At 57.1% G+C, this 13541-nt stretch overlaps 1 protein-coding gene across 1 annotated transcript in view; it reads right to left on the bottom strand.

Annotated features, from left to right (window-relative positions):
- The window catches only part of TNRC18 (trinucleotide repeat containing 18), an 85204-nt gene that overhangs the window by 33692 nt on the left and 37971 nt on the right, over nt 1-13541 (bottom strand). The window contains 6 exon segments of the mRNA XM_045813394.2: nt 1819-2179; nt 3568-3739; nt 5408-5536; nt 5764-5900; nt 6457-6632; nt 11248-12246. Of these exon segments, the coding sequence (XP_045669350.2) occupies nt 1819-2179; nt 3568-3739; nt 5408-5536; nt 5764-5900; nt 6457-6632; nt 11248-12246 (1974 nt within the window).

Genomic DNA, 13541 nt, shown 5'->3' on the forward strand with positions numbered 1-13541 from the left:
TCTAGCCTCTAGATCTAGTACCCCAACCCCCTATAAGTGCGAGGAGTACAGGATTCTTCTGGCAGTCAAAGGAGCAGCAATCCTCCCCACTCCGTCATTCTAAAACCTGCAGAGATGGAAAGATCACGGGAAAAGTCCTCCTTCCCTCCTCCTCCAGAGCTATGAGTTTCTGAGATGAGCTCATGGTGGCCATGGGCCTGGGCACTGCTGTTCAGATCATACCCATCCGAATTGAGGGCCACAAAAGCTATGGCAATCACATATGTCCTCAACACCTAAGGCACAAAGGAGCTGTTTACCTCACATTCATCTCTGCATCAGCCCTAGAGACCCATTAGCCCTGAGCAACCACACATACGAATGTTTAAAACAAAACAAAACAAAACACAACAGCAGCAGCTTAATCTCGCGCGACTGCCAGCTTTTACCAACATGAGCACTTGGAGCTCACAAGAGCCCTGCGAGGCAGGCAATGATAATTTAACTCCAAGTCCATAAAAACTTTATTCCCTTTCCTCAAGAAAACAAACTTTAATCACATTACAGGTGTCTACTTTCTTGTACCTCACATTCAACCATTTCTCCAATGAACCACGCAGAGCCAATCAAAAGACCAGACACACACGTCCAGGCAGTCCCAATGAAAAAGCCTTCCACCCCAGTTAGGGCCTGGGGACTCCAGCAACAGACCCTGCTGACAACTGCCAGGAGCCATGAAGCCCCTCCTGGCCTTCCTACAGTGGCCACAGGCTTCACGCGTGTGGGTCCTGGGCATTAGGGGCTCCACTCACACACACCTAGGAGCACTTATTACACGCCACCAGAAGCCCTAGAGCCAGCCATCCACCCACACACACACCTAGGAGCACCTACTACGCACCAGAGGCCTGTAGAAGACCAGCCATCTGCACACACAGCACCTACTAGGTGCCATACAGCGTCCCGGGGCCACCAGAGATCCCCCAAGAGCTGGCCGTGGGCGCACACACAGGAGCACCTACCAAGCCACCAAAGTCTGTGAAGGGCCAGCCATCTGCACACACATGCCTAGGAGCACCGACTGTGCGATGCGGCAACCCGGGCCCACAAGACGCCACTGAGAGCCCGACGTGAGCGCACGCACACCCAGGAGAACCTACTATGCGCCACCAGAGGCCACGGAGAGCCAGCGGGGCGGATCCCAGGCCCAAGGCTGGGGACCCCGGCTCAGGAAAACTGCGCTCCCGAGTGCCCAGGGAAGGAGCTCCCGTGCGGCAGACTCCGGCCAGTGAGTGGCTACGCAGCCCCCTCGGTCCGGCAGCGGTTGCGCTTCGCTGCTCTACGCTCCCGACCCGGGCGGTCCATCCTCCGGCACAAGGCGGGGCAGCCACCCGGAGGGACAGAAACACAAAGGCTAGCGCGGCCTGCACAGCCCTCAGTGCGCTGCCCAGCACGGCATGCGCTCTGCGGACAGACGCCGCTCCTCCGAACCCCTGGCCGGAGAGCTGCCCGTGGACAGGGCAGGCCGGCTCCTCTCTACGGTCGTCACAAGCCGCCGCTCCAGGCGGAGCAGCCGCCGACTGTGGCGCAAAGGCCTCCGCACCCACCACTTTCCCACAAACGAACGGAAGACCGGTACAAGACGGCAGGCCGACTTCCGCTTCTGCCCGCCAATCACAGGCACTTCCGCACACACCCCCCCCCCCCGGCCCGCACACACTTCCGGTGTGGAGCCGCGCACGGCGAAGAGAGACCGTCGAGCGCCCACGATAGAGACAGAAAGAGGAGACTGAGGAGCAAGAGGAAACGCCCGGAGGCGGCGCGGCGTCCGCTACTTACTGTAGGAGTAGCTGCTCACTTCCGAGGCGAACGGGGAGTGGGCCGACTTGGGCTGGCCTCTGGCCTTGAAGCCCACCTCCATCTTCCTGGCTTTGGCAGCCCTTTTGTGTTTACCTTCTCTGGAGGCTTTGAGGGACAGGCTGAGGCCTTTGGCCAGCGCCTTCCGGTCCTTGCCCAGCAGGCTGTCGTAGGGCGTCAAGTACCTGTTGCAGCCCCCGCTCCCTTTTGACTTCCCCCCAGAACTGTCCGAGAACTTGAAGGGCGACTTGAGCTTGTCCTGCTTGGTGAGGGACAGGGCCTTGTCCAGCTTGCTGGCCAGCTGCTCCTGGTCACTGGCCATCTTCTTCTTTTTAATCTTCAGCTGTAGAGGGAAGTCACGGGTTAAGACACTTGGCAAAACAGGAGAGTGGGTTTCAGCCCCTTCTCCCTGCCTCTGTGGCTTCCGGCAAGTGGCTGAACCCCTCTGAGCCTCAGTTCTTCCTGCTGCGTAAAACAGGGATAATCATGGGCAGGCCTCTTGGGGTTGTCCTGAAGGTGAACCGAGATTAGGCCCACAAAGTCTTATCACGGTGCTGTTACTGCGGGTACAGCGATCACTAACGCTGGCATTGCCACCGGCTCTCCCCGATGCTCTCTGGTGCCTCCTAGGGAAGCCCTTCAAGCAAGCAGCCCTGCTGATGCTTGAGGGGTGGTGGTGAGGAGGGAGACACGGAACCAAGATAGAAACCTCACATCCTAGATGGCTGATCTGTTTAACTCGACCACCTAAAGCAGCCCAGGAAGACTGCAGCAAAGCCTAAATCGGCCCATCCAACTAAATGGGCCGAAGCTGCCAAGAGAATGCCTCGAGTGTGCCTCGGATGCCCAAAGCAGGAAAGAGCTATTGGAGATCTCACAGATTAAATTCCTGGTTGCACGTCTGCGATAGTCATTTGTTGTCAAAGGGAAATGTGCAGTTTCAAAGCCATTAATGCCCCTCACTTGAATGTTTTAGCTCTATTTTCTTTTATCAGGTAACTTATACGGGGGGAGAAAGTTGGGATAGAGTCATTGAAACCGCAAGAAGTATCCTTCACAATTTGCAAGTAAAGGATCCTAATACACAGACTGGCTTTGTTCCCTCCTCCCAGATCCAGTCTCCCTTATGTGAGTATTTCCCTCTGATGGCCAAATCAACAGAAACAGTCCCCTTGTGTGGAGCTTTACGAGGAGGGATGACAAGGTACATTAGTATTTAGAGACAAAGACCTTAAGTGGACCATTTCAATGCTCTGAGAAATAAGAAAAATCAAGGAGTTGGCTCGCACCCCATTACCCCTGAGAGTTCACAAGGAAATTACAATGGCATCAAGCCCTTGTTTCTTAGAACTACAGAATGGTGAAGCTGCTCGTTAGACAATTATACTATTAAACAACAGTAATTGCATTATTTGGTTAAGAACTTGCAGTCTCTGTTCGTGGCTTCAGCAAAGGGTCATGGAGCACACACAGGGGATGTGGCTTTCAGTCTCAGCTCTACCTGAGGCCGTGCTACTTCGGTTAAGTCTCTGACCTTCTCTGGGCCTTGATTTCTCCCTCTGTGCAATAAGGAAGACTGGAGGACAGTCCCTCTGGCACTAAGGCAATCATTTCTACAGTTTCTGTGCAGGACTAGGGTCAAGAAACCTGTAGAGGGAGCGTGAACTCTGGCGTATCCTCCAGACCCTCCACCCTAAGATGGCAGCACACCTGGAAGACAGGCTTACTGACCTGACTCATGAAGTCTGATGAGGCTTCGTGCTCGTCCCAAGGCTGGTTCCTGCCCCTCGCTTTCCCCGTTCCAACGAGGGCATCATGTTCCTCCTCAGGTCCCTTGTGTCTCTTCCTCATCCCTGCTCCAAGCTCGTACTCCTCCGACGTCAGCAGGGGCTTACTGCTCAGCCTGAAACCCAGATGCACTGCTGGTCAACACCCTGGCCAGGAAAGACTCAAGGCATGGGGGTCGCCCTCACAGCCCTGAAGGGTGGGCTCTGGACGTTGAAGCACAGACAGTGATGGCAGAGTGACAGATCTGGGGAGACAGAGCCTGTGAAGCTATGGTGCTGGGATTCTATTTGTGAATGGGGCAGAATGGGAGTTTAACAGGAAAGAAGAACACTTCTCTGAGGCAGTACCCTCTGCTGGCCTCTTTCTCTCTCGTGCTTCTTCACACATACACTCTCACACACACACACGCCTTATCGAAACGTGCCAAGAACAAGGATCAGAAATGTCAAGGAACTCTCCCAGGATGGGAGGGGGATTAAGAGTCACTGGCTGTTCTCCTGTACCCCCGGGATTAAGGCAGTCAGGATATGGTCCCAGGCTGAAGGCTGCTCTTGCCTCCTTTAAGCTAAGCCCTCACAAGTAATAACAGCAACTAATTTTTACTTGGTGCTGTGTGCTTTGTTCCACGTCAGCGCTTCGTTATTTCAGCCACAAAACAATGTTCTACGTACTGGTTTTTACACAGGGGGAAACTGAGGCTCTAAAAGGCTAGCACCCAGCCCGAGGTCACGATAAACGCTGGACGGAGCCGGGACTCAAAAGCGAGAAAGCGCGCCCACCTCCGGGGCCTGTGCTCCGATCCAGTGGCTGCCTGCTGGAGGCCCCAGCCTCTGCTGTCTTCAGGAACTGCTTCCCTACCCTCCTTTGGCTGGTTGTAGGGGATTTCTTCCCGTCTCCATCCTCTCCTCCAACAGGAACATCCAAGGAGAATAAATGCAAGTCACGGGGGCCCTTGGGGTGGTCTTCTGACAAGACCTGTAGCCAACCCTCTGCTGCTCCTATGCCTTCTGAAGCCACCCTGCGGCCCCCTCTGCTTCCTCAAGCCAAGCACCGGGCCGCCTATGTCTGCCCAGCCCGGATGTCCCAGGCCGAGGCGCACTCCAACCCCGTTCCCCTGATGGGCCTCATTCGGTTCACGCTACTCCCTGACACCCAGGAAGACCGCAGCATCGTTCCCATCTGTGCCCCCGCCTGCAGAAAGAGCTCTCAGTCCAGCCACCATTCAAGAAAACTTCCAGAGGTGCCCCACGTAGCTTCTGCCGCCACTCAAGGAGCACACAAAGGAGCAGCCCTGGGTCGCAGGCTCAGGTGCGACTAGCCAACGGGTCAGGCCAGGAGGACAGGAATGACACTGTCAGTCACACAGGGAACCAAGTGACAGCACAAGTCAGAGCCCATCCCAGCAGGGCTGGAGCTCAGCAGATCCCTTTGCAGGGAGGAGGTACGTGGAGAAGAGCGGGGATTAGTCCCTAACCATGGAGGAAGCAGGTGTGGCAGGAAGATGTGTGAAGCGCTTAGCTGATGGCACGGACACCTCTCTCCCTGGGATCATCTGCCCACTCGGTGCTGGGTGAATGAGTCTGCCTGTCCATTCGCCACTCGCCTGGCTCACCCTCCTGGCCCGGGCAGCGCGCACCGTGCTCCCCGAGAGCTACCAAACCAGGTGGGTCAGAGCCCAAGGGACTCGAGGTCCCCGGTGCCCAGACGCAGGCCCTCTGCGGGCCCGTGCTCCTCCCCTCCGAGCTCTGTGCCAGTTCCCGACCCACCGAGGGGCCAGCCTTACTTTCCGCTACTGTTGCGGCTCTTCCCTCTCTTGCGGGGGGGCGACAGGGCGCTCAGGGCGTGGGTCCGTTTCCTCGGCCTGCCAGGGCCTCTGCGTGCCAAGCTTCTATGGGGTTCCTCGCGCCTGTCCCTTAAAAAGAATCACACGCTTGGCTGTGAACCTGGGGGGTTGGAGGGGGCGCGGAGAAGGACACACGATACGCACACGTCACTCGGGTCCACACACACCTCTAATGGCCTACCGCAGCCAACCTACTGAGCGCCAGCGCCTACAAGAGCCCAACCAGGGCGCCACCTGCTGTGGCCTTGTCACCCGGCTGGCCCGGGCCGCGGGATATGGCTGGGGTGCACACTCACTCGGAGTCGCGGCGTCTCTGCAGCTTCACCAGCTCTCGCTGCTTCTCCTTGTACCGCCGCTGGACCTCGGCCAGCCGCATCCGGAAGTCCAGCTCCATGGCATCCATGCTTTCCAAGGAGGACTTCATGGCATACATCTGCGGGGAGAGCGGGGTGAGGATGCCGACGCCCACCAGCTCCCACTACCTGACTAGGCGTCTGCCCAGACAGACATGGCGAGGCTTGATGGTGACGAGGGCCCAGCTCGAACCCCATCTCTACCCCTTACTAGCCAAGGCCGTGGGCAGAACGCAGGACAGAGATCAAAACCCAACTCTGCAGGGCTGAGTCAAGGGCAGAATGGCCCAAGACAGCTGCTTTAGCAGTGTGGGCCATCGTGTTATCCATCACTTACAGATGGAGGCTCGGAGAGGTGATGCTCTTGCCCGGGGCCCACAGGCAGCAAGGGGCACAGCCAGGCCTGCCCTTGCCAACCCATCAGGCTGTCACCCATTATCACGTGGATAAACTGAGACCCAGAAAGGGGAAACAGCTTGCCCAGGATTGCACAGCAAGTCAGTGGCGGAAGCTGGACTCAGATCAGGCCCTTCCTACTCCGAAGCCAGTCATGTCCCCAGCAAGATGGCATCGACCCACCTCCACTGCCACCCCCCCAGGCCACAGGCAGGCACAACCAGGCCCAGGACACCTCACCCGCTCCTCCTTCTTCTGCATCCAGCTATACTTCTTGTTGGGGTTCAGCTCCCGTGGAAGCCGCAGGTTCTTGAGCGGGTCCACGAAGGGGCTGTCCAGCACCTCCTTCAGCATGTGGCTGCTGGCTGCCAGCAGGCTCTCCAGCGAGGGCCGCACCGCCAGGCCCCGCTCTGCACCTGCACACAGAAGGCAGGTGAGCCCATGCCTCCGTGCCCGCCCCACCATGCAGCCTGGGGGCAGGACTCACGGACACTGCCCCCAACCCCACTCAGACCCCGCATAGGGAGGAGAATGAGGCCCAGGACCAGCTCTGGGCCTGTCCAAGGCCACACGGCCCCCAGGATGCTGACTGGTCCGCAGTCTTTCCAAGAAGAAAGAAATGGTGCTAAGCTAGGAGAATGAGCGAGAGCCGGGGCACAGAGCACGGCCCTGTTCCAAATGTCCACAGCTGCACAAAGTCACTGAGAGGGGCCGAGCATCGGCAGTGGTACTTTCCAGGGTGTGCCTCTTTCTGCTTTTCGGCCCTTTCAAGTTTCCATGAGGAATATGCATGGTTTTCATTTACAGAAAAAAAGGAGCCCGAGTTAAGTTTTACAAACTGTAAAAGTAGTTACGAGAACACAGAAAATACAAACCAGGCAGAAAGGTGGGAAGAAACGAAAACCTTCCCCTCCCCGGCAAAGTGGCCCCTGACACTGGAAGTGCCACTGCTGACGTTCTGGTAGAAGGCCCCAAAAACAGTCGCCCGCATTCAAACACACGTGACATCCGTGGGCATCCTTGATAAATACAGAAACGTCACAAACCCACACACACGGAATCACACTTCACCTTTGATCCCAGTACCGCGTAACGAAGATCTACCATGTTATCAGCCTGAACCTTATAAAAACTGTCCTTTCTGCAGCTCAAAAACACCAGAATATCCGCAATCTTATGTGGCCAAACCCAGGAACCACTGCCTAGAATTCTCTTGCACTGCTGAGTTTTAGTTAATCTAATAAACCTCCATAACGACACTTTGCTCATTTCTAAATTTTTTTTTTGGTGGTGGGTGGATAGGCATAAGTCAGGACACACGTGTTTTAGGAGAATTCCTACCTGTGTGAATAACGTGAGCAAGGTACGTGCATCTCTCCCTCTCATAAAAATTCCAGCTACCCTTCAGAAAGGGCACCAGCTCAATCTCAGCAGAGGCTCATGGGGGCCCATGTCCCCTGCAGTCTCTCCCAAAGTAAAAGGAGTTTTAATTTTTTTTTTAAACCGGTGTTTTGTGATCTAACATGCAATTGATTTTTGTGCATGTACTTGTGTTACCAGTTTTTCACATGTACCTGAGGAAAAAAGTCTGTTCTTTACTACCGATGTGTACAGTTCCATAAAATCAACATGAATGATGATCCGCACAGATCAGGGCTGCTCGACCTCGGCGCCACCCACGCTGCGGTCAGCTCACCCTCTGCCACCGGCGCGGCCGTCCCGCGCATGCGCTGTAGGAGGCGTAGTGGCACCTCCTACCTTTACCCACTAGATGTCAGCAGTACTCCCCCAGGCAGGGACAACCAGGCGTGACCCTGCGAGTGGGCGCCACGGGTTTTGCTTTCACAGCCTTACAGAAAAGGAGGCTGCAAAGCGGAGAACCCCATCAGCTCACAAGGGGATGGTATGAGGGGAGGTGGGTGCGCCAGCCCACCCCCCAAGGTCCCCCGAGCCGTAAGATTCCTAGCCGTTGGGTAAGGCAGGAGAGGGCCACTCCATTACAGAAGAGGGGACCAAGGTGCAGCTTTGTCACCTCCTTCACCCTCCAAACGCGGTCTTGCTGGGGGCTCTCATGACTGACAGCCCAGGGCAGCCTGGACGACTCCAGGCCAGCTGCTGCGGGATGAACCGTGTCCGCCCAAATCCGCACGTCGAAGTCCTGACCCCGGTACCTCAGAAACTGACCTTATTTGGAGTCTCTAAAGAGGAAATCAAGTTAAAGTCAAGTCATATAGGGGAGCCCTAATCCAGGAGGGCTGTGTCCCTACAGGAAGGGGAACGCTGGACACAGGCACAGAGGGGCAACCACGCGAGGACACAGGGGGAGAGGCCTCAGCAGGACCCAACCCTGCTCACACCTTGATCTAGAACTTTCAGCCCCCGGACTGTAAGAGGACACGTTTCTGTTATCTGAGTCCCCCAGCCTGTGGTGTTTGTGACGGCACCCCCGGCTAACTAATACACCAGCCCTGGGGCTGTACCAGCACGGACGTGACCCGTGGGCCACGGGGAAGCTCTAAATGTGACCTGGGGCCTTTTGCAGAGGACTGAAGCTCAGGATCCCAGCAGCAGCCGCTGAGAAGACTAGACAGCCACCAGGACCCCCTCACGCTTACAGGGCACACCCCTACACACCAGCACCTCCCAAGTGCACTTGCCAGCCCAGGGTCACAAATCCAGCCCCGGGCCACGCCTCCACTGCAGAAAGCAGCTGCAGGTCACAAACACAAACACACACACACACACACACACACACACACACACACACACACCCTCTACTTCCTGGCAAGTCGGCTCTTCAGGGGCTCAGGCCAGGAACCCGGGAGCCGCTCTTACACCTGCATGGAGTCTGGCAAAGCCCGCTGGCTGCAGCTTAACTTCCACTCAGAATCCTCTTGCTCCTCACCTCCACCCGCCACCGTTGCCCCAGCAGCATTGTCCACACAGCCCCCAAAATGACCCTATTTAAATTGGATACTATCACTGCAACTCCAAACCCTCTTCCAGGACTGCCCAGGGACCCACCCCTCCCCATCCGGCCAACCTTCTTTGGCCATGACTCTCCTCCTTCCACTCCCCTCTACCCCCAGCCTCTCTGCTCCCGGTCCAACCCACCACACACAGTGCCACACACACCATTCACCTAAGGGCCTTTGCACCGGCCTGGAATGCTTTCCCCAGAAGAGTTCCTCCCTGGCCTTCCTCGGGTCACTTTATCAAGAAGGGCTTCCCTGGCTTTCCCACCTCTACCCTGTCCCCTTCCCACCGTTTTCACCTACTACTGCTTGTCACCACCTGACAGTGCCAAGGGCTGCACGTGGACAGCCTTGTCCAAAAACAGTGCCAGGCACACAGTTAAATGAGGGCAAGCAGGACACCCAAACAGAAAACGATGCAGGGATGTGAAAAGGAGCAAAGGTGGGCAGCAATCCCTACACCAGACAATCCACCCTCAGCCCCTCCTTCCCAGATGCCGCCGGCCCTCTGCGGCCCCCACTGAAAACCCACCAGCCACTGGCAGGACTCAACAGGGCTTTCATTTTCTTCTGAAAAACAATTTTTTGTACAAAACTAAGTGAGAGAAAATGAACTTTAGAACAACAAGAACCGAACAACAGACCCCTGTGGGGGAGTGGGCAGCACCCGTCCAAGCTTCCGGGAGGCCACATGACCACGGCAATGAACAAGCCTTGAAAATGCGGCCTTGGTTCCAACCTAGCAATTCCACCCCTGGGATATACCCCCAGGAAAATCAGAGGTGCGGCCAAGGATTTTTCCTCAAGCATAATCATGACATTATTTACCCAACAGCAAAACAAAACAGAAGCCAGTGCCTGACAATCTAGGACTAGGTCCCTCAAGACTGGGGCCTCCACTAGCTGGAAACTCGACTGTCCCTAAAAAAATTTTTAAAGACACACAGCTTTGAAAAATATTTCCTAAAGAATATGCTAAGTGAAAAGGGCAGCTCACAGAACATTGTTTACAAAACGATCTTAATTTTAGAAGTGTATGTGTGTAGAAAAAGTTCTAGAAAACAAACGCACCGAAACACTGGCAACACTATTATTACCACCCTGACAGCTGTCGCCTGGGCCCCTCCCTCCGTCGTGCCAGCTCTGGGCCGAGCGTGGGGTGGTGAGGCTCTCCTGGCCCACAGCCCCTTCTGTACACATTTCTTGGAATGCCCTGAGTTTCTGTGTTGAACACCAGTGGGTTTGTGCCCAGCCCAGAATTCACTGCCCTCCGGCTGAAAGCACCCGTTTCCTTCTGAGGGCTACCCCTCCCTGCACCCCAGAGGGGACAAGCCCCATGAGGGGCGCGGAACGAGCAGCCTGTTCCTTCCCATCCCCCCGGCCGCACGGTTTGCTTCTGCAGAAAGCGTGAACCCCAGGGAACCAATGAGAAGGAATCAAAGTACTTCTGCTGGAGCTACCAGGGAAGAGGTGGCCTCTTTTGAGAGGCTGCTGAATTGGGCAGGCCTGTGGGCCTGCGAGGAAGTGCCGGTGACCCCATAAGGGCAGTGGGCCTGCCGTGAATGAGGCCAACAGAGAGAAAAGTGGAGCAGGTGGAGAGAGAGATGGGGAAGGGTACGAACGAAAAGAAACTCCTGATGACTTGCAATGCCCAGATCCAGCCATACCTGAAACTTACTACCTAATTACTGTCGCGCTTAGGTTCCAAGAGACAATCGATTTCCCCCACCCTTTTCTAAGCCAGTTCAGAGGAGAGTTTCTGTCCACCACAAGCCAAAGAACAGTGCCATTAGAAAACCCAGCACTGACAGCACAAGGAGAAACGTCACCACTAAGAAACCCAAGGACCGGCAGAGCGGCAAAAGGAACGGGCTCGGAACACTACTAACCTGCAGCCAGTTGAAATGGTAAATTTCATTACGTGTATTTTGCCTCAACTTTTTAAAAAAATGGACGCGAATAAACCATATCCTGGGGATTTTCAAAATGTTTAAATTCTTACAAAAATTAAAAACACAAGAAATGCCATAGAAAGCCACCACCCATCGCGGCTCACCTCCCACGTCCTGGCTCCTCTTCTCCAGCTCCAGCTCGGCGATCTCGCTCAGCAGGGTGATGCCGTGCAAGACGCTCTGCCCCAGGACCAGGCTCTGCGCTGCCTCCAGCTTCTCCAGGGCCTGCGCTCCGGGGCCCGGGGACGGCAGAGGCCTGGCCTGGGGCAGCTCTGCAGCCGCCGCCAGGGCGTTCATGCCAGCCAACGGGTCCTCCAGGCCGGGCACAAACCAGTCAGAGCCTTCATCCTCCAGGAAGCAGGTGCCACCGGGCACAGGTGCGGCCTCCCGGGCCTCCAGACTCAGGCACTCTCCCTCCCCGGCGGGCACGCCACAGTCTGCCAACTCCAGGCTGGGCCGGGGCTCGCTCGGGGCCGCCTGGGCTAGGCCTTCCTCGGGCACCGCCTCCACCAGGGGCACCGCCATGGGCCTATCGACGGGCACCTCCACTGGCTCCTCCTTGGCCTCGACCAGCGTCTCTGGCGTCAGTCGCGCCCCCAGGTCCGGGGCGGCTGTGCACGATTCTGTCCGGCCGGGTGAATCGACCCGCGCTTCGGCCTTGTCCGCGAAGTCCGGGCACCCAGGGGGCTCCACGCCTCCCTGCCCGCTGGCGCTCAGCGCCTGGGCCTCCAGCAGACCACCTCCACAGCCAGCCGTGGGGCTTGGGGCTGCCAGGGCTTCCTCAGGGGGCAGCGTCAGAGGCGACTCCAAGGAGGGCAGCTCTGCGGGGCCTTCGTCCATGTCCTCCACCTCGGCCTTCACCTCCCGTTCTGCCAGCGGCTCTTCGTCTGGGCCCTCTCGCAGAGGCTCCGGGATCTTGGAGGGGGACAAGCGGATGGGCTTGTCTTCAGGCGAGAGCGCCAGGCGCTCGGGCCCATCGGCCGGGAGTGGCACGTCGGGGGCCAGGCCGTCGGCGTCAGAGGCCGCTGTGGGCTGCAGCAGGAATGGGTAGGGCCTCCCGTAGTGCGGCGGCAGGGCTTGAAACGGGTACCTGGGTGGGATATCTGCCAAAGACACGGAGAGTCACCTGTCATGTCTGACATCCTCCATCAACCCCCACCCACCAGCCAAGACGGAGTCCCATGGCCACCCTTTGTCCCGGCCAGTGTAGAGAGCTGGGACCTCTTCCAGGGCATCTGAGGACCCCTGGGGCCTTTCGGCATGCCCAAACCACAGACAGAAAAATCAGCCACCATCCTGTCCCCAAGGGGCTTCAGATCTCAAAGGCAGACACCATAAATGGCTTTCTTTCTCTAGCCCCCAACCTCACAGCACCCAGCACGAGGCTGGCCCAGAAGCAAATGCTCAGTAGACCGCAAACGGTCTTCCCCAGCCGGGGGGCATCTCTGGTCCTCCACTTCGGCCCAGCCCATTAAAGCAGAGCTGGGGCCTCCAGGTTGTTCAAGAAGTAACAGTAACACAGTGCTGTCCTCCCCCCACTTTCCTACTCTAAACTCCCACCCTCAGTGTCCTCTCCCAAGAGCAGGATGGTATGCGGGCGGATCTCTGCAGTGCTCCCGGGAAAGCTCCAGGTGCTCCACAGGAACCTGACCAGGGGGAAATGGGTGCACACCCAGCCCCGGGACCCAGGCACGTGCTCAGTGCCAGACATTCGCGTGGCATCCAATCTCCCCAGAGAGGGGCAGCCACTTGCCCCAAGGTCACACAGCATTCTGGTGGCAGAACCTGAATGCGAACTCACATCCTCCCAAGCACGCTCTCTCACTCCTAACAGCCACCAGGAGGAGGGACGCCATCAGGGCCACCCGCCTACACATCTCACTGGTGCAGGCTGGGCCGAGAGCACCTGTGCCCCCGGGGGGGGGGCCAGGGGGCACCCAGAATGGGAGTCCCCGTGCTACTGTTCTTGCTGTGACAACTCAGCACCTCCCATGGGCCAGGCACAGTGTGCTTTTACGGTTCTTAACTTCATTCACTTAACCCTCACAACAAGTCCTTCAGAAACAGCATCTTTTTTTTTTAATGTAGCTTCCAAGCCCGGCATGGAGCCCAACATGGGGCTTGAACTCATGACACTGAGATCGAGAGTCAGAGGCTTCACAGACTGAGCCACCCAGGCACCCCCGAGGTAGGGTCTAATGTAGCACCCATTTCCCTGACTGTGCCCCTGAGGTGCGGTGGGAGAGGCCGGGTCTGCCCCACGTTCATGCGTTCATTCCAGTGTCCGGCGGCAGGCCCGGTGCACAGCAGGTGCCCAGCAGAGACAGAGGAAGGAAGGAAGGGCTGGACAGATGGATGGTAAATGCACCGGCGGGGATCAGTTCTGCCAGAGCCAGGC

The sequence above is a fragment of the Ursus americanus genome, chromosome 2, assembly GCF_024610735.1.
Source record: "Ursus americanus isolate L20-20 chromosome 2, mUrsAme1.1.p, whole genome shotgun sequence".
In the NCBI taxonomy this organism is placed as follows: domain Eukaryota; kingdom Metazoa; phylum Chordata; class Mammalia; order Carnivora; family Ursidae; genus Ursus; species Ursus americanus.